Genomic DNA, 17,421 nt, shown 5'->3' with positions numbered 1-17,421 from the left:
TTTAAACACTTTACAATAAAGATCTGTAAAGTTATTTGGATTTTTACAAAATTATCTTTAAAATACAGTGTCCTGAAAAAGGGACGTTTCTTTTTATATTTATGTAAATATTATAATGTTGGCGTGGATAGTCCTCCATACGTGGGAATCAGTGCAGAATAAATGGTGCACAAAGCAGAGAAATACGCCTTCCAGACGCCAGAGGGCGGCACTGAAAACCGCAACCGCCGATTGAGCAGACAGGCGCAAACACCGGCGTCGCGAAACAAAGCCGAGCAGACGCGGAACAGGAAGTACAGAGACGTGACACACACTCCCACTGAGGCACAGAGAGAGGTACAGTACTGGGCTTACAGAGCTGGCATTCAGTAATACACATCACCGGCACATAACGGCTCACACGTCAGCCAGTGCAAACCCGAATTAATAAAAGCGACGGGGAGAGAAAGCAATACGGAAATGCGTTGCAGAGTGCCACAATGACTGAGGTGTCGGCGGGACAGGTAGCAGAGACAGACTCGTTTCAGCTGCAGGACAGGAGTTCAGCCGCCGTGATTGTTGAGTCAGCGCTGATTCTCTGGCTGGTGTCCCACCCTCATTCACTGTTGTTATTGTTCTTAATACTACAGAGTGGAGTTGCTGTACAGTTCCCCTGAGTTCATTTCTCGGTGTGAGCATGATGAGTCTGTACCGGGAGCTTTAACAGTGTGTCTGTCTGTGCAGAGAGCCCTGCTTGTCCGCATCCAGCCTGCAGCGGCATGAGAGGTCAGAGGTCGTGACCCCAGTGATATCAGTGCATGCCCATCACAGGACACAAGGTCAGCGTGTGTGCCAGTGGGTCAGGATCAGTCTGTGTTTTGTGTATTTGCTCTGGGAACTGGTTTGACACAGAAAGGCTGGTGTTATATTAATATTACTCTGGCTTTACACTGATTTACTCACAGGAAGTGTGAGTGAGAGCACAGGGTGTGGCAGTGGGGGGGGGGAGTGTGTGTGTGTAAGGTGTGTCAGAGTATGTGTGTGAGTGGGTGTGTTTGTGTTGTCCGTGCTACTGATTTCTGATTCCTGTCTGCCCTCTCCAGGGACCCCCACTCTGCTTAGTGTCTTCCCCCACAGCCATGGAGCTCACTCACACTGCTCCCCTGCTGCAGGTCAGACCCTCTCTCTGTCTGTCCCTCTTTCGGTGTCCCTGTGTGTCTCTCTGAGTGTTGCACTCTCTCACCCGCTCTGTCTCTAACCACCCCCCCTTTCCCCTCTCTCTCTCTCTCTCTCTCCATCCTGTTAGGGTGCTCAGATGAAGCAGAGGGTGTTCACAGGGGTGGTGACTCAGCTGCAGGATTATTATGGGATGGTGGACGAAGAGGTTCACTTCCAGATGAGGTGAGCACCCCCCCCCCCCACCCCGTGAGGAGAAGAGAAGAATGTCAAAGGTCAAAAACAGCATCTTTTCCTCCCCGCTCAATAACGATATTCTCTCTCTCTTTCAGTGTTGTGAAGGGCAGGATGCCACAGGTAGGAGAGAAGGTGCTAGTGACCGCTGTCCTGGACCCCAGCCTGTCCCAGAGCTGGACCGCACAGAAGATACAGACGCTGAGCAACCAGGTACTGTTTTATTGTTTGTAGTATTTTACATATAACCAATAAAAACTATTCAAATTTGTAATACTTATGATTAAAAACTTTTTTTAAATCAATTCTTAAAATCACTTAAAATTTTTAAAATCTTTGTGATTTAACAAAAACAAAAAAAAACTTAACTTTAAATAAACAAGTGCACAAAACAACAAAACAAACGTGATTAAAGCAAAACTGCTAACCAACATAAAAGTCAAATACATTGAAAATAACTGAAAATGCACTGGACAAAATAAAAAAACAATTAAAAAGGTAAAAATAAAAAACAAACAAAAAAGGTCCAATGCATTTAAAATTAAATCCAAAACGGACAATGTATTTGACAAAAAAAAATAGAACAAAACTAAACCAAAAAACCCCTAAACAATTAGTGTTTTAAAAACAACTAAATCTTTAAAAACAGTTAAAATTCATTTTTAAAAGTCATTTTAAAAACAATCATTCATAAAATGGTTAAAAGATCTTGGACTCTGGCTCCAGCAGGGGGAGATGACTGTCCCCGGAGGTGAGCAACCAGGTACTGCTTGGGGAGGGGGGAAGGACAAATACACATTGTGGATGGTTTTTGCTCATAACCTCTCTCTCTCTCAGCTGTTCTTCAAGTCTCCACCTCCCTTGCTGCCAGCCATGGTGGGGCAGAAGCAAGGCATTCTGGGAAGCAAGCCCCAACCTCTGCTACAGTCACCCCTGATCCCTCCCCTGCTTCCGAGCATGCAACAGCCATCTTCCAAACGTGAGTCTCGCACCCCTGTGTCTCTCCAGGACTGTACTGGACTGTAGCTCTGAGAATCTCTCTATCTCTCTCTCTCTCTCACAGCCGGCTTGCTGCAGACTCCCTCCCATGTCATTCCCCATATGCAGTCACCCTGGGGGCAGTTTGAGCCGTGGGCCGGGGGCAGGAAGAGACACAGTGACGGCGGGGGGCGCAGGGGGGTGCGCTGGTGAGCCACATGGACCTGTATTGTACGGTCTGACTCTGGGTGTCTTTGTCAGCGAGTGTGTGTGTGTGTGTGTGTGTGTGTGTGTGTGTGTGTGTGTGTGTGTGTGTGTATTTTGACTCGGTTTCCTTTCTGACTGCTCTGATTCCCACTCAGGAATTGACAATCTGCTCCTCTCTGTTTGCCTGTCTGTCCGCAGGGATGACGGTTGCTGGGGGGCGGACAGCATGCTGCAGAAACGGCGGCGGTGGCGGGGGGGCCCGGAGGGGGAGGCCGAGGGGCAGAAGAAGGCCAGCACTCAAACGCTCTTCTCACGCTTCTCCAGAGAGAGGTAGGCAGACGCGAGGGGTTTCTTGGCAAACCGCACTGCATTGCATTATGGGTATCTGCTCCTGTGCAGAGGCTCGGTGTCTCTCTCTCTCTCTGAAGACGGATCCAAATCCTTGTCTCTCTCCCTCTACCCTTTATCACTCTCCCTATCTCTCTCTCTAGCTCTGTGTGTGACACTATGGAGGTGCTGCGCCGGTATCCGCAGCTCAATATTCCAGACAGCTTTTTCCACCTGCATCTCTCCTGGGTGGAGACCTTCCCCCCCGGCCGACCCCTGACCCTGGGGTACCCCTGCCTCTTCCGCACCGGGTCCCCACTCCCCGAGCCCGAGGCCCCCGCCCCGGCCCCTCCCAACAGCACCTACAGTGCCAAGGTAGGAGTCGCCTCTCAAATTCAAATTCAAATACAAAACAAGCTTTATTGGCATGATATGTTTTCACACAAGTATTGCCAAAGCAATTGGGTACATTGAAATTATATACAATAACATTAAGAACTTTACAAATATGAAATAAAATATTGTGTTATTTACATATATTTTACATGGTTAATGTGCTGTGTTGTTGGTTTGGAGACATGGTTGTGGTTCTTTGGCCGTGTGGCAGGCTGTGATGTCCTCTGGTGTGATCACAGCGCAGTCTCTGTGCTCCCCCAGCACCACCCTGAGCTGCGCCTCTGTGCTGAGCTGGGGGAAGTCGGGGACTTTGCTGGCGAATCTGGGGAAGAAGGCGGCTCTGACCTGTGTGTATCTGGAGCAGGTCAGGGCGAACTGCGCCTCTGTCTCTACCTCCCCAGACCCACACTGTCCGCTCAGGTGTCTGTCTCTGGGGGTCCAGGTCTGCCTGTGCCGTCCTGTCTCCACCTCCAGGCTGTGGTCGTTCAGTCTGTACCTGGTCAGAGTCCGTCTCTGCTGGGGGTCTGTGACCAGTGTCGGATATTCTGCCGGGCTGTATCCTCTGCCCAGGGCCCTGTAGCACTGCAGCTTGTTCTGCTGTTTGGTTTGTTCAGCCCAGTGCTCGATGTAGCTGCAGTGCAGAGCCGCAGTGATGTGTTGGAGCTGGGGGGCTGTCTCCTGCCTCAGCAGCTCTGTAGCTCTGTGCTGTCGGTGTGGCTCTGGGCACAGAGCCTCAGGGCCAGCTGGCCGAGGGTGTCTGTGTGGGGGGTTCGTTCCTGCTGCCTCAGGGCGCTGTGCTGGTGGGTCTCTGGGCTGGTGTGTTTCAAGTGTAGCCAGTATTTCAGGGCTCTCTTCTGCACTGCACTGCCCAGAGGCAGGCGCCCCAGTTCGGCTCGGCAGCCATTGTCGGGGCTGCTCCTGTGGAGCTTCAATATGTATCTGCAGAACTCTGCGTGCAGGGCTTCTGTGGGGCTCCTCTCCCAATTTGTTGAAGTCGGTGCTGATAACCGGGCCCCAGACCTCACTGCCATACAGCAGGATGGGCAGGATCACCCTGTCAAAGAGCTTCTTCCACAGCTGCACCGAGGGGTTCAGGGAGCTGATCCTCTTCCTGATGGTGTAGTACGCCCTGCGTGCTTTGTCAGCGAGTTCTTGACAGCGAGGGTGAAGTTGCCTGAGGAGTTTATTAGTAGGCCCAGGTAGGTGTAGCTGGCTAGGCGCTCTATTGTGGTGCTGTTGAGTGAAATTGTATTTTCTGCTTTGGATCCTGGCTTTCTTCTGGAAGATCATGATTTTAGTTTTGTCCATGTTGACCTCCAGGGCCCAGGCTCTGCAGTAGCGCTGCATTGTGTCCAGCTGCTGCTGGAGCCCTTGCTGTGTGGGTGACAGTAACACCAGGTCATCTGCATACAGAAGGCACTTGATCTGGGTGTCGTCCAGTGTCAGGCCAGGGCCGGGGCCTTGCTGCAGCTCTGTGGCCTGGTTGATGTATATGTTGAACAGGGTGGGGCTCAGATTGCAGCCCTGCCTTAACCCTCGGCCCTGGGGGAGGGCTTCAGTCCTCCTGGTGTCCACCTTCACGCTGATCTTGCTGCCTGTGTACATGGATTTGATCACATCGTACGCCCTCCCCCCGATGCCGCTCTGGAGGAGCTTCAGATACAGGCCGGGGTGCCAGATTGAGTTGAATGCCTTTTTGAAGTCGACAAAGCAGGCAAATATCTTCCCTTTCTGTGTGCGGTGGCTGTGCTGGCCTATCAGGGAATGTAGGGTGTAGATGTGGTCGGCAGTGCGGTGGTTGGGTAGGAAGCCGATCTGGCTGCTGTTGAGGACTCTGTGCTCCTCTATGAAGGCCAGGAAGCGGCTGTTCAGGATGCTTCCCCAGGCTGCTGCTCAGACAGATCCCTCTGTAGTTGTCCGGGTTCAGTCTGTCTCCCTTCTTATATATCGGGGTCCTGTGCTCCATGTGTCAGGGAAGCAGCCCGAGGTCAGGATTAGATTGAACAGCTGTACCAGGGCGCTCTGCAGGGTGGTGTTGCTGTATTTCAGCATCTCATTTGGGATGCTGTCCTGACCGCAGGCTTTCCTGGGCTTGAGGCCCTGGAGTTTGTCTCTGACCTCCTGCAGTGTGATGGCCGAGTCTAGGGGTGACTGTGCATCTTTAATCACTCTCTCCAGTGTTTTAAGATCCTGAAGGATTTCAGTTTGCTTTGGGTTTAGGTCTTTGTCCGGGATTGGCTGGTATAATGATTCAAAGTAGTTTTTCCAGATGTTTCCATTTTGGATACCCAGCTGTTTGTCGTGTTTGTTGGGGTTCAGATTGTGCCAAAGATCCCAGAAAGTGTTTTTGTCAATGGACTCCTCAATTTGATCGAGTTTATTTTTCTTGTACTTTCGTTTTTTCTGGATCAGCGTGTGTTTGTACTGTTTCAGGGTTTGGCAGTACGTCTGCCGCAGTGTTGTGTTGTCGGGGTCGTGGTGCTTTTGGTTTGAAAGTGCTCTGAGTTTCTTGCGCATTTTGTTGCAGTCGTTGTCAAACCATTTTTCTGTCATGTTTTGTTTTTTGCTTTTGTGAGTGTTTCTTGGGCCTCAGATTTGATGATTCTGCCAGAGTTTTGAAGATGTGGTTAAGGTCTTTCACGGCCTGGTTGACTCCTGTCCTGTCCTTGGGGTAGGTGTTTTGCAGGAACTGGGTCAGGAGCCGGTTTGGTTCTTCACTGCTCAGGGCGCTCTCGTACTGCTCTCTGCTGTCTGCTGTCCATCTGTAGCAGGGCTGGAGTTTGAGCAGGTGTGCCAAGTGGACGGGCTGTGTGTCCGTTTAGGTGCCTGTGCGCAGGTAGAGGACTGTTTGGTTGTGGTCTGAAAGTGCTGACTGCGGTCTGATTACATAGACATTGATGCTGTGAGGGTCGAGGTCAGTGATGGTGTAGTCCACCACACTGCACCCCAGAGCAGAGCTGTAGGTGTAGTTTCCCAGAGTCCCCCCTGGTCCTCCCGTTGACTATGTACACACCCAGGCTCTTACACAGTCTCAGCAGCTCTTTCCCACTCCTGTTGACTGTGCTGTCGAAGCTGTTCCTCGGGGTGGTCGTGGTGCTGTGGCACGGGTTTGCATGTCTGTACAGGTGGCTGTTTCCATCGGGGCTGATGAAGTCTCTTTCTCTCCCTGTTCTGGCGTTGAAGTCTCCACAGAGCAGGATGTTCCCCTTTGTTTGGTAAAAGGCCATTTCGGCCTCTGTTTTGGAGGTACTCGTGCTTGTAGTAGGGCGAGTCTGCTGGGGGGATGTATGTTGCACACAGGTAGATATCTGATGTGCTTTGGAAGATTTTTCTGTGGAGTTTCAGCCACAGGTGTGTGGCTCCCCTCTTCACCGGGGAGATGAAGTCAGAGTCCTCTCCTCTGTACCACACCGCCATCCCTCCGGAGCTCCAGCCACACTTAATGTTGCTGTGCTTGATGGGGGGCAGGAGGAGCTCTCTGTATCCACTTGGGCAGTTCGTGGTTTGGTCCGGTTTCAACCATGTCTCCAGTAGTATTATGATATCAGTGTTTTTTAAACTATTTACAAAGTCATTGTCTCTGCTTTTCAGACCAAGGGCTGTGCTGTACAGTCCCTGGATGTTCCAAGTGCTGATGATGAAGGGTTTCATCTTCATTTGCATCCATTTTAACGGCTGTAAGTTGCAATTTGTAAGTTGTTGTTATTTTTAGGTGGTGTGGGTTGTGTCCTCACCCCATCATGAGCCTGGAGCAGATGGCACTCAGTAGGCAGCGGATGTCGCTGAGCTCAGAGTTGTTGCCGTGGGGTCCTGTGTGACTGCGGCGTGGTCCTGTGTTTCTGTTGCAGCCCTGTCTGTCTCTGGTGTCACTGGCTCTGTGTCTGCATCTCTCTCCAGGCAGGGAGGCTCCTGTGGGGGGGCTGTGTCTGGGCCATTCTCCTCTGTGTTGCTCTGTGAGGTGGGGGGCTGCCTCTCCAGTGCTGCCAGCCAGCTGTATGTCCTGTGCAGCTCAGAGTGGAGCCCTCTGGAGTCTTAGCTGAGTTTTCTGAGCAGCTCCTGTCTGGTGTTAGACAGTTCTGTTTGGAGATCTTGGTTTTGTTGTTGCAGGTCACAAAGTTGCCTCTTTAGGCTGGATGTTGTGGCCCTGTGGTCGTTTTTCATTTTGATGATCTCGTCTTTGATTATTTGCATGTCAGGCGTCTCCAGCGCAGTGAGAATCTTTTGTTTGAATTCAGTGAATTCAGCTTCCAGACTCGAGAGGCATTCTTTAAGGGGCCTGATTCTGGGTGACTGTGGGCTAGGTGTTGATGGCCCATCACCGGGGCTATTGTCCGTTGATGGCTCTGGCTGCGCTGGGTGCCTGCTTGGATGGAGCGTCTCCGGAGTCTCTAGAATGCGGCTCTTGTTGGTTTCGGCCTGTAACCTGATTTTCATGAAGGTTTTTTCTAATTCCTCCAGGCTGTGTTCGCTGCCCTGGATCAGCACTGTCCCGGTGTTGTACAGGTGTATTTTGAGCGCTGTGCTGTCTGGGTCGCCGTCCTCATGAGTCGTCAGCTGGCGGCTGGTCTTGTTGCCCTGCTTCTTGGCGTTGGGGGTAGTGGTCGCTGAGCGCGGCGTGCCAGGCGTTGGGGTGGTCTGTGTGAAAGACCAGGTTGTTTTTGGTCTTCGTGTCCCCGGCTGCGGTGTAGTCAGCGATCAGCGTCTCCAGCGCGTCCCTCAGGTATCGCTGTTTGAACGCTTTCTTCTCCGGCGCACTCCTCAGCCCCTCCGGGTACGCGATCTCTCGGCTACCCGCTGTCGTCTGCATCCTCATTGGCTTCTTCGGGTTGATTTTTTCTCTGGCGATTTCTGATTTGGAGGTGTATTTTTTTTTTTTTTTTCTTTTTTGTTGTTTATTAATTGTTATTATTATTTTAATTTGCCGTTGGAAATTTCTTGTTGTTTTAGTTCTTGCGTATTGTCGGTCGGTCGGTTTTCCGTTTGTCTTACCTGATACTTACCTGTGTCTTTTCAGTGGTTTATTTGGATTTTCCTTTTAAATTTCCAGTGGGAATTTTTTGTTGTTGTTGTTCAGGCGTCGTGTCTTGTGTTGTCCCTTAATAGGGTTGTAACATTTTGCAACTTACATCGTTAAAATAGTGGAAAAAATTGTTAGTGTAGAGAGAACATTTTCACGTGTCCTCTCTCTCTCTCCCCCCCCCTCTCCCCCTCTCTCCTCCTGTCTGCACTGTAAATTAACTGTGCTTCTGTGCCATATTTTTGTCACGGTTGTCCGTTGCCACTTTGTCGTTGTGCCTAGACCTCTCATCACACCTGCCCCTTATTAACACCTTCCCCTGACCTCTCTCTCTCTCTCTCTCTCTCTCTCTCTCTCCCCCCCTCCATCTCTCTGTAGGTGCTGTTGCTGTCTATGCCCAGCCTAGAGGAACTGTACCGGCGCTGCTGCAGCCTCCCGCAGGACCAGCGCCCAGCACCAGAGGGCGCCGTCCACCCAACCACTCTCATAAAGGCCAGTACTGTGTGACTGTGTGTTTGAGTGTACTTATTCCTCTCTCTCTCTCTCTCTCTCTCTCTCTCTCTCTCTGTGCAGTGTGTGACTCTCTCTCTCTCTCTCTCTCTGTGCAGTTGCTGGTGTGTGAGCGGGGCGAGGAGCTGCAGTGGCTGGGGGGCCCATGGTGCGGGGCGGAGGATGGGCTGAATCCAGGGCGGGACCCCCAGGTTCTGGTGCGGACTGCAGTGCGCTGGACCCGCCAGCTGGCAGGGCTGGACCTCAGCGCCTGTTCACAGTGGTCAGTACTGCTCATTGGTCAATACTGTGGTCAGTGGTTAGGACCGGTGATGTAGTTCGTAGCAGTAGAGGCAGGGTGGTGGTTATATAGTTATTGGTGGTTGTAGTACTAATAATGATCATTGACCCTGTTCACACTTATTAGGCCGGCACTGGGCCGCCTCAAATTTAGTCCTACTTTTTTTCTGACCCCGTTCACAGTCGAGGTTTTAGGAGGCCTAAGTGCGTTCACATATGCAGCTGAAAACAAACATCTGCTCAAACAAACCAGTTACGTGTGACATTAGGTCTGCTTACAGGTGTATGCGATGGATTTATAATCAACGTATTAATATTGACATGTGTATATATATATTGGATATTGATCGGTTAAGTAATCTTAACCCTTTGCAGTCGAAGCTTTCTAATATAATTAAGAAAACATTGCTGGTTCAGTGGGGAATCTAATTAATATATTTCCCTTTTCAAATGTCTGTCTTCGGTTTTGCAAGTCTAAAAGTGTTATACAATTCACCCGAAAGCGAAGCACATTTAGTAGGACATCTACATTAAACCACAAGAAATCGTATGCAGTAGCCTGTTGAGATTTATAATCTGAAAATGTCCATTACATACACACACACATATTACAATAGTACTTCAAGTGTCTGTCTCTTCGGTGCTGTTTGCTGCAGGTCTATGTGTCAATGCAATCCAAGCTGCTGCTCAGTATTTCCTCGGAAAAACGTGTAACATTTTCTCTGGACTCCACTGCGTTTGTTGTAATTTTGGAAGTCTGATCTTTGCATTTTTATTTTCCTTTTAACTTGGCCAGCTAGTGATTGATACCCACTGAAAGAAGCCTTCTGTGATCGCTTCTATGGTTATATCCTCAGATAGCAGCGCTCGTACACTTCCTTCGGTTTATCTTCCATCCACATTGTAAACAGTGCTTTAATTTCTGCATCGTCCCAGTTGTTACCTCCAATAGCGGCATTTGTAATTGTACTGCTCAGCTCAATGTAATCGCATGTCGTATTTGATAGTAAACAGCTGGTCTCATTTTAAAATGCACTGATTTGAATGGAAACCTGCAAAATTCGGATAATTAATAAAGTTACCTGGTCCCGTTCACAATTTCACAATGCGTTTTATACTCAAATGTGAACGGGGTCATTGTCGTTAACCCCTTCCCCCCCCATCTCTGTCAGGTTTCGGTTGGCGGAGGTGCGGTATCTGAGGGGGGGCGGGGTGGACACCACAGTGTTCTTCCTGCCAGACGCCTGGCACTGCATACCGGGGGCGGCGGCAGAGGAGGAAGGGAACAGCCAGAATGACCAGGGGTCTGAGCAGCAGGTACCCCCCCCCACTGTCTCTGTCTCTGTCTCTGTATGTCTGTCTTGTTCTGCTGTCTCTCTCTCTCTGTTTGCAGTGTCAGTGGTTAATGTATCTCACCTATAGGGCGATGAAGAGTGTCCTGTCAGAACTGTATTAACTCCCTCCCCCCCCCAGTGTAACAGTGAGTCAGAGGGGGAGGAGCCTGCCTGGGTGCTGAGATCACGACCCGGGGTGACCTTTGCCCCCATGCCACTGTCCTCTCTCCTGGAGCCTCGCAGCAGCTCCTCTCCAGACACCTTTGAGGTATGGGTCTGTCAGTGTGTCTCTTGTCTGCCTGTCTGTCTGTCTGTCTGCCTGTCTGTCTGTCAGTGTATCACTTCCTCTTAGTAAGTTATTTGTTCCAGCATTTTATTGCATTCATCGTTAATGAGGCACTCGATCATTAAGTCTGGTTGATTGCTCAGCGTGTTGCCCTCCAGTCTTTTTAATTACCAGCGCCTCTCTCTCCCAGGTGGGCTTGCTGGCGGAGCTGTTCAACGAGATGCTGCAGCGTGACTTTGCCGTGTGCCTGTACCGTGCGCTGAGCGCCATGGGGAAGCCGGGCGACACCGAGGACTGCCCCCCCCTGCAGCCACCCCCCCCACCCCACAGCACGGTACTAAACACCCCATAATGTGATGAGTGATATAGCCGAATCACTCGCTAAGATTACATTTACCCATCAGAGCAGGGCTCTGTGCCGGTCAGGGCTGGGGATGGGGTTCGAGTCCTAGGAATGTTTCTATTGTATCTTAATTCTCTTCTTTCTGTGCCTCTTCTCTCTCGCTCTCTCTTCTTGACCTGGCAGGAGAGGACGAAGACGAAGGTGAGAGGGAAGAAGGGAGCGAGAGAGAGGCGGTCCGGGCACAGGAGGAGAGGGAAGGATAGAGGGAGCATGGAAGAGGAGGAGGAGGAGGAGGAGGAAGAGGAGCCGGAGGAGCACGAGGAGGGGGAGGAGGAGGAGGAAGAGCAGCAGGCTATGGACCAGGAGGCCACAGAGAGGGTGGAGGGGCAGGAGGAGGAGTGCACCGGGGAGGGGGGTGAGTGGGAGTGTGTGGGAGTCTGACTGCCTGACAGACAGGGTTGAGATGAGAACTGATGTTAATTTTCCTCTCTCTCTCTTTCAGTGGTGGCTGGGGAGGAGGAGACAAAGCCAGCAGGATCCAATGACACAGAGGACCCCTCCCTCACAGACTTGGTACAGCTGAGGGAGGGCATGTGGGGGCAGGGGGTACCACTGTAGGATACAGTACTGAAACTCAACAGGGTGACCACATTTGTCCTCTCTCTCTCTCTCCCCCCCCCTTCATCTCTCTCTTCCACCTCTCCCTTCCCCTCTCTAACCCGTCTCTCTCTGTACAGGACAGGCCCCCAGGCTGGCAGGCGGTGCAGCCCCCCTCCCTCCTGCTCTCATTCCTGTACTTTGACCAGCAGCTGTCCGGGCAGCTGGCGGAGCGTGACCTGGAAGAGATCCTGCACTCTCTGGGGCTGCACCTCACCCGCGCACAGGTCAGGGGTCAGAGGTCAATGGGCAGTTTGTGTGTTTTTTAGTGTGTGTAAAAAAAAAAAAAAACAGGACAGGGGTGTGAGTGTGTCTGTACTGCATTGTGACTGTTCTGTGATTGTGTGTGCGTCTCTATACCGCTTTGTGACCGTACTGTGTCCCCCCAGGCGAGGGCGCTTGTGAGCCGCGTGGTGCGGGGTGGGCAGTGTCGGTACAGGGAGCTGGCAGAGCGCTGGGAAGAGACCGACCCCACCGACCCCGAGCCCCCCGGGGATGACTCTGTCCTGCAAGGTTAGACCATGCCCACTAACTGACAGACACTCACGGACACGGACACGCACACGCATGCACACACACACACACGCGTTCAGACAGACACGCACGCACGCACACACATGGACGCATGCACAAACGCACACACACACAGTCACTGAGACACACTGTGAAATGCACACTGTGACTGAGCTTTACTTATAAATGAATGAATGCATGAATGTATTTCTGTGTGAATTCATGATGAGTTCAATAATAGAACTATTTCTCTCTCTCCGTCCAGGAAACCGAGCCCTGTTGCCGGGGGCTGCGGGGCGTGGCGGGGGGGGATCCCGCCGTGGTGGGGGGGGTAGTACGGAGGTGGTGACTCATAAGGGCCGAGTGCTGAACCTGCCCAGCCTGCTGACCGCCCTGGAGAGGAGCGAGAGAGCCCGGGTTCGACTGCAGGACCAGCTCACCGCACAGCAGGACAGACTGGGTACTGTAGTCACACTCACTCGCACACTTGCACACTCCTTCAGCCACCCACGCACTCTCTCTCCGTCTGTATTAACCCCTCTCTCCCTTCTCTCCCCGTAGCGGGGGTGGAAGCGCGGGAGGCGGGCTGGGCGGCGGAGCGGGCGGGGCTGACCGCTGACTTGACCGAGGCTCGGCGCGGGGGCGGGGACCTCCGGGGGCGACTGGAGCGGGCGGAGAGGCGCAGCGCCGCCTGCGAGAGGAGCCTGAAGGAGAACGCCGGTCACATGATCGCCGTCATAGAGACCATGCAGAAACTGGTGGACAAGGTGAGAGACAGGGGCATCAGGAGAGACTTTTTCACTTCACTGAATTGTATTTGCAATGTACTGAAATAACAGAGGGAGAGAGAGAGAGAGGGAGGGAGGTGGAAGGGATGAAACGAAAGATATTTAAATCAATCAAAGTAATTAATGAAGTTCAGTGAGCGTTTCTGCCTGCTGTCCACAGACCACCAGCCTGGCCGAGTCACGCAGCGACATCGCAGACAAGGAGTGATGGAGCGAGAGAGAGAGGTGGCCGCCCTGCCTCGGGCCCTGCTTGCCTTGAGCACCCATCTGTCCCTCCCTGGCACTGTGAGGGTTCCAGCCTGCAGGTCTGAACTGGAAGGGGGGAGAGGACAGACAGACACGTCGACACACTGACAGACAAACAGACTGACTGACTGGCTGACAGGCACAGATACATACAGACACACTGAGATGAGCTGACATACTGACACTAGCAGAGAAAGGCTGACACACCCACACACACTCACACACACACCCTCTCTGCACGCCCCCTTCCTCAGCTGTGGGTGGATGAGGGGGGGTTACGGTGTCGCCAGCGCTCTGTAGATTACCACCTCCCCTTTCTCCTTCTCTCTTTCTGACTTTGTTTTCTTTCTATATTTCACATTTTCTGTGAATTTTTTAGAAGAGGTTTTGTATATAACAGCAGGACTGACCCTCCAGTCTGTGAACCGGCCGTTGGGGGATCCAATTAGTTTTTGTTATGTTTTTTCAAGGTGTACATTATTGATTAAATACTCCAGAACTAATATACATCTGTGTGTCTTCTCCTTTATTTATTTGTCTATCGATCTGTGTTTTTGTCATATTCTCGATGCACTTCTCAGCAGGAAAGTAAATTGCTTCAATTAGTGCCTTAATTGGTCCCTAATTATAAGCGTGTGGGTAAATGTCATGGTGATGCCATAATGGTTGTCCCATTGTGATGTCATTGTGGTGCCCACAGTCACCAGGATTCCGGTGCGGCTGTGCCAGTGGCTCTGTGTGCCGAGTGTGTCAGTCTGTGAGTCTCTTGGTGTCAGTGTGCGAGTCTGCCAGTCTTCATCTGTGTCAGTGTGTCTCGGTACCAGTGACAGCAGCTTGAGGCCTCAGTGAGTCAGTCAGTGTGCCAGTGTTTCACAATGCCAGTGTCAGTCTCCACCCGCCTGCCTGTGATGGGTCTCACCCTCCTGCTGCTCCTGCTGGGGTTGGCAGTGCGTTGGCCGGGCGTTGGGGGGTGTCTGCAGTGTGACAGGGGGGTGCAGAGGCTGCACAGTGCGTTCCTGGAGTCTTGGCCGATGACCGAGCAGGCGGCTCTGGCCAGGGTGATTGCGTACGGCCTCTCACGGCCCACCGTGGGGGCAGTCATCGGTGAGTGGGGCGGGTTGTGGAGGGGACTATAAGCGGCGTGCGTGTGTGCGTGACTGTGTGTAAGATGTGTGTGTGTGCGTGTGTGTGCGTGTGTGTGTGAGTGACTGTGTGTAAGATGTGTGTCTGTGTTTTAGTATTGATTGATGAACTAATGTGTTATTGTTTGACTTTGGGTGACCTGTCTGCAACCCTGACACAGATGCCAGCACACTGTACCGCGCGGCGACAGAGTACCAGACCGAGTTCCAGAGGTTCCTTGATGCCAGTTATCCAGGTAATGGAACATTCACGCTGTTCTAGAACTTCAGCTGACCTGGTCTCTGTGTGTAGGGGGGAACGGGGCTCAGCTTTCAGTAGAGAATCGTAACAATAACGACAACCGCATGTCTGCATGTGACAGTATGTCAGTTGGTATCAGTATAGGTACGTATTATTATTATTATTATTATTTTTGATCATACAATGGAAATAGCCCAGAGAGTAACTGAGCTGTTCTGACATCATAACCCAATATGAGGCTGTGACACTTCTGTCCCCTACTAGACTGTAGTGTACTGTGCACTGTGGTAAAAATACTGTAAAGCATAGTGTGTTGTAGCATGGTTAGCATGTGGTAATAGTTTAGTATGGTAAAATATATGGTTAATAATTGTAAAGTTTATTGTGGTAAAATCACATGTGTGTGTGTGTGTGTGTGTGTGTGTGTGTGTGTGTGTGTGCATGAGTCCATCACTGTATGATCGGTTGAGCAGGAGATGGGGCATAAGATTGACATTGTCCAGAACGGGCAGAGGTGCTGTGTTTCGTGTATTGGTCAATCATTCACTGAATCACTGCCCCCCTCAGACAAGGAGATTCAGTTCCAGCTGATCCAGGTGGTGGAGAAGGGCCGGAGGATCCTAGAGAGACACCTGACCCTCTTCATCCAGACAGGTGAGAAGCAGCGCTGGCACACCTGTCCGACTGTGTGTGTGTGTGTGTGTGTCATTCGGTCAGCGTGTCTGTGTCAGTCTGGTTTCCAGCTCCACAAATTGATTCTCTTTATTTTTCTTTTGTTTTTTCCTATTTTGTTTTTAGGTCTTTGTCCAAACAAGTGTGGTGAGTCCCGTTCCTCATTCCAGACCTCCAGACACTCCTCCCCCTCCCCTTTTATCTCCCTCCCCCTCTCATTCCCTCTCTCTGTCTCTCAGGCGTGCTGTATCAGAGAGTGCTGGACTGTAAATCCTGTCGCTCTGTGGTTCTCTCATGTGTGTCTTCCACTGCCAAGGACAGCTGTGGAGGTGAGATGCCTGTCTTGTCTGTCTGCCCCCCTCCCACTGGTTGATTCCCTGTCCCTGTATGTCTCACTCTAACTTTCTCCGTGTGCAGTGTTCAGTGTGCAAGTGGTGCAGGGAGGCCAGACTGTGTTGGACTGTTTTCTGCCCTGGCACCCTCTGGCTGATGGCAAGAATGAGTATCAGTACTCCTGGGCACCCACCCTGGTGAGGGCAGGCAGTGAAATACGGACATAGACACACACACACACACTACATATAGACGCACACTGTACACACACACTACATATAGACGCACACTGTACACACACTGTACACACACTGTACATATAGACGCACACTGTGCACACACACACTACATCGATGCACACAGTACACAGTGTAATGCTCTCTGAGGCTAACCTCCTGTACCCATGCCTCTGCAGACCCCCGAGTCGGACAGTGATTTCTCGGTGCTGCTGGTGACCCCGGACTCTCGGCTGATGTTGAGTCAGGTGGGGGTGGCGGACGGGGGGGCATACCGCTGCCTCCTGCTGTCCAGTAACAGCACTGTGCTCTCCAAGACTCTGTTCCTGCTGCAGGGTGAGTCTACTTGTTCCATTCCCTCGGGCACCATTCCACTCCCATTCAGTTGCACTGGATTAGAATGGATTCTATTCTACTGTATTTATAATCCTGTGTGGTTTGCTGATAGTTGGATATCTACCTGCATTCACACTGACTGACACACACACACATTGACTCTCTGACACACTTTCACACACACTCATCTAGTTAGTTACTCAGGTCACACACTTAGTGTATCTCTTAAATTTTCTATTTTTTTATTTTATTTCTCTCAGTGCCATATTAATGTCATGTATTGTGCAGTTAGTCAGAATTTCTGTATAAACCCATCATCCCTCCCTCTGTCTCTCAGTTACCCCCCTGCCCATCACCTCCCCCAGGCCGGTGCAGACAGTGCCGCAGTTGCCCCCAGAAGACCCGCCCCTGCCTTCACTCCCCCCACCGCCACCCTCGACCTCCAGTGGCCCCGTGCTGAAGGTCTGCATTGCCGCAGTGACGGCAGCGGGCATGGCGGGCTGCATGGGTGTGCTGGTGGCCTTCGGGTGAGTGACAACATCGTCATGCAGGAAGTGACATCACAGCATGTTATCGAGACGCCAAATACTGATAAAACCTTCTTCTCTTGCCCCTGCCCCCATCTCTCTCCCTCAGTTTCTGTTTGAAGCGAGAGAAGAGAAGTTCCCAGCAGAATGATCGAGAGAGGATAGGTGAAGTGATGGAGATGCTATAGTGAGAGAAAAGAGGGCAGGAAGAGAGAGAACGGTAAAATTCGAGATGAGGAGAGAAAGGAAGAAAGGACAGAAGAAGCCGCACACAGAATGATCAACTGTTAAATGTCTAACAAACCCAAACATTTTAAACATCAGAATAAATATTTTTATGTTCATTGTTTATTCCCATGTTTATGAAAAAAAACAAAAACATTTTGCGTCATCCTTTCCATGAAAAGGAGAGAGAGAAATGGAGAGGGGGAGAGTTTCTTTCATCATTTGTCTTGTTAAAAAAGAAAAACACTAAGACAGTTGTCATGACAATAAAGTGAATTTAACTGAATTGCTATCTAGAGACAGAGGGACTTTGAGTACAAAACACTTCAGTGAACCAAACAAAGACGTGAAATCACAAAACAGTCAACTCACAAGCTTACAACGAAAATAAAAATAAAAGCCTCCCAGTGAGAGTGCAGCGCCCCCTGCCTGGCGAGGC

The 17,421-nt window shown here is 51.1% G+C and overlaps 2 protein-coding genes across 2 annotated transcripts; both read left to right on the top strand.

Moving 5' to 3' along the window:
- Window positions 1–342: 342 nt before the first annotated feature.
- On the top strand, window positions 343–13,773 carry ccar2 (cell cycle and apoptosis regulator 2). Its single transcript, XM_066712572.1, has 20 exons — window positions 343–818; window positions 1,083–1,151; window positions 1,286–1,380; window positions 1,488–1,602; window positions 2,227–2,368; window positions 2,453–2,576; window positions 2,773–2,904; window positions 3,066–3,276; window positions 8,693–8,806; window positions 8,923–9,086; window positions 10,276–10,420; window positions 10,577–10,705; window positions 10,914–11,057; window positions 11,250–11,481; window positions 11,569–11,639; window positions 11,804–11,950; window positions 12,113–12,236; window positions 12,502–12,696; window positions 12,798–13,003; window positions 13,185–13,773. Exons 1-20 carry the CDS (start codon window positions 798–800, stop codon window positions 13,230–13,232), a joined length of 2,628 nt encoding a protein of 875 aa, XP_066568669.1. The 5' UTR covers window positions 343–797; the 3' UTR covers window positions 13,233–13,773.
- An 89-nt stretch (window positions 13,774–13,862) lies between these two features.
- Window positions 13,863–17,101, top strand: izumo1 (izumo sperm-oocyte fusion 1). The gene is made up of 9 exons (XM_066714183.1): window positions 13,863–14,374; window positions 14,574–14,648; window positions 15,221–15,307; window positions 15,452–15,472; window positions 15,565–15,654; window positions 15,743–15,855; window positions 16,074–16,230; window positions 16,568–16,757; window positions 16,867–17,101. Exons 1-9 carry the CDS (start codon window positions 14,146–14,148, stop codon window positions 16,943–16,945), a joined length of 1,041 nt encoding a protein of 346 aa, XP_066570280.1. The 5' UTR covers window positions 13,863–14,145; the 3' UTR covers window positions 16,946–17,101.
- The last annotated feature ends 320 nt before the right edge of the window (window positions 17,102–17,421 follow it).

This window comes from Amia ocellicauda, chromosome 9 (genome assembly GCF_036373705.1).
Source record: "Amia ocellicauda isolate fAmiCal2 chromosome 9, fAmiCal2.hap1, whole genome shotgun sequence".
NCBI classification, from domain to species: Eukaryota; Metazoa; Chordata; class Actinopteri; order Amiiformes; family Amiidae; genus Amia; species Amia ocellicauda.
The sequence above is the reverse complement of the archived record's forward strand: the minus strand, read 5'-3'. Positions and strand labels throughout refer to the sequence as shown.

Bases quoted from the DNA above. Each gene is read 5' to 3' on its own strand.
- izumo1 (XM_066714183.1), top strand. From the start codon at position 14,146: ATGCCAGTGTCAGTCTCCACCCGCCTGCCTGTGATGGGTCTCACCCTC. The intron at 15,473-15,564 runs GTGAGTCCCGTT...TCTGTCTCTCAG, and splicing joins TCTTTGTCCAAACAAGTGTG to GCGTGCTGTATCAGAGAGTG. The intron at 15,856-16,073 runs GTGAGGGCAGGC...ATGCCTCTGCAG, and splicing joins ACTCCTGGGCACCCACCCTG to ACCCCCGAGTCGGACAGTGA.
- ccar2 (XM_066712572.1), top strand. From the start codon at position 798: ATGCCCATCACAGGACACAAG. The intron at 1,381-1,487 runs GTGAGCACCCCC...TCTCTCTTTCAG, and splicing joins GAGGTTCACTTCCAGATGAG to TGTTGTGAAGGGCAGGATGC. The intron at 9,087-10,275 runs GTCAGTACTGCT...CATCTCTGTCAG, and splicing joins CTCAGCGCCTGTTCACAGTG to GTTTCGGTTGGCGGAGGTGC.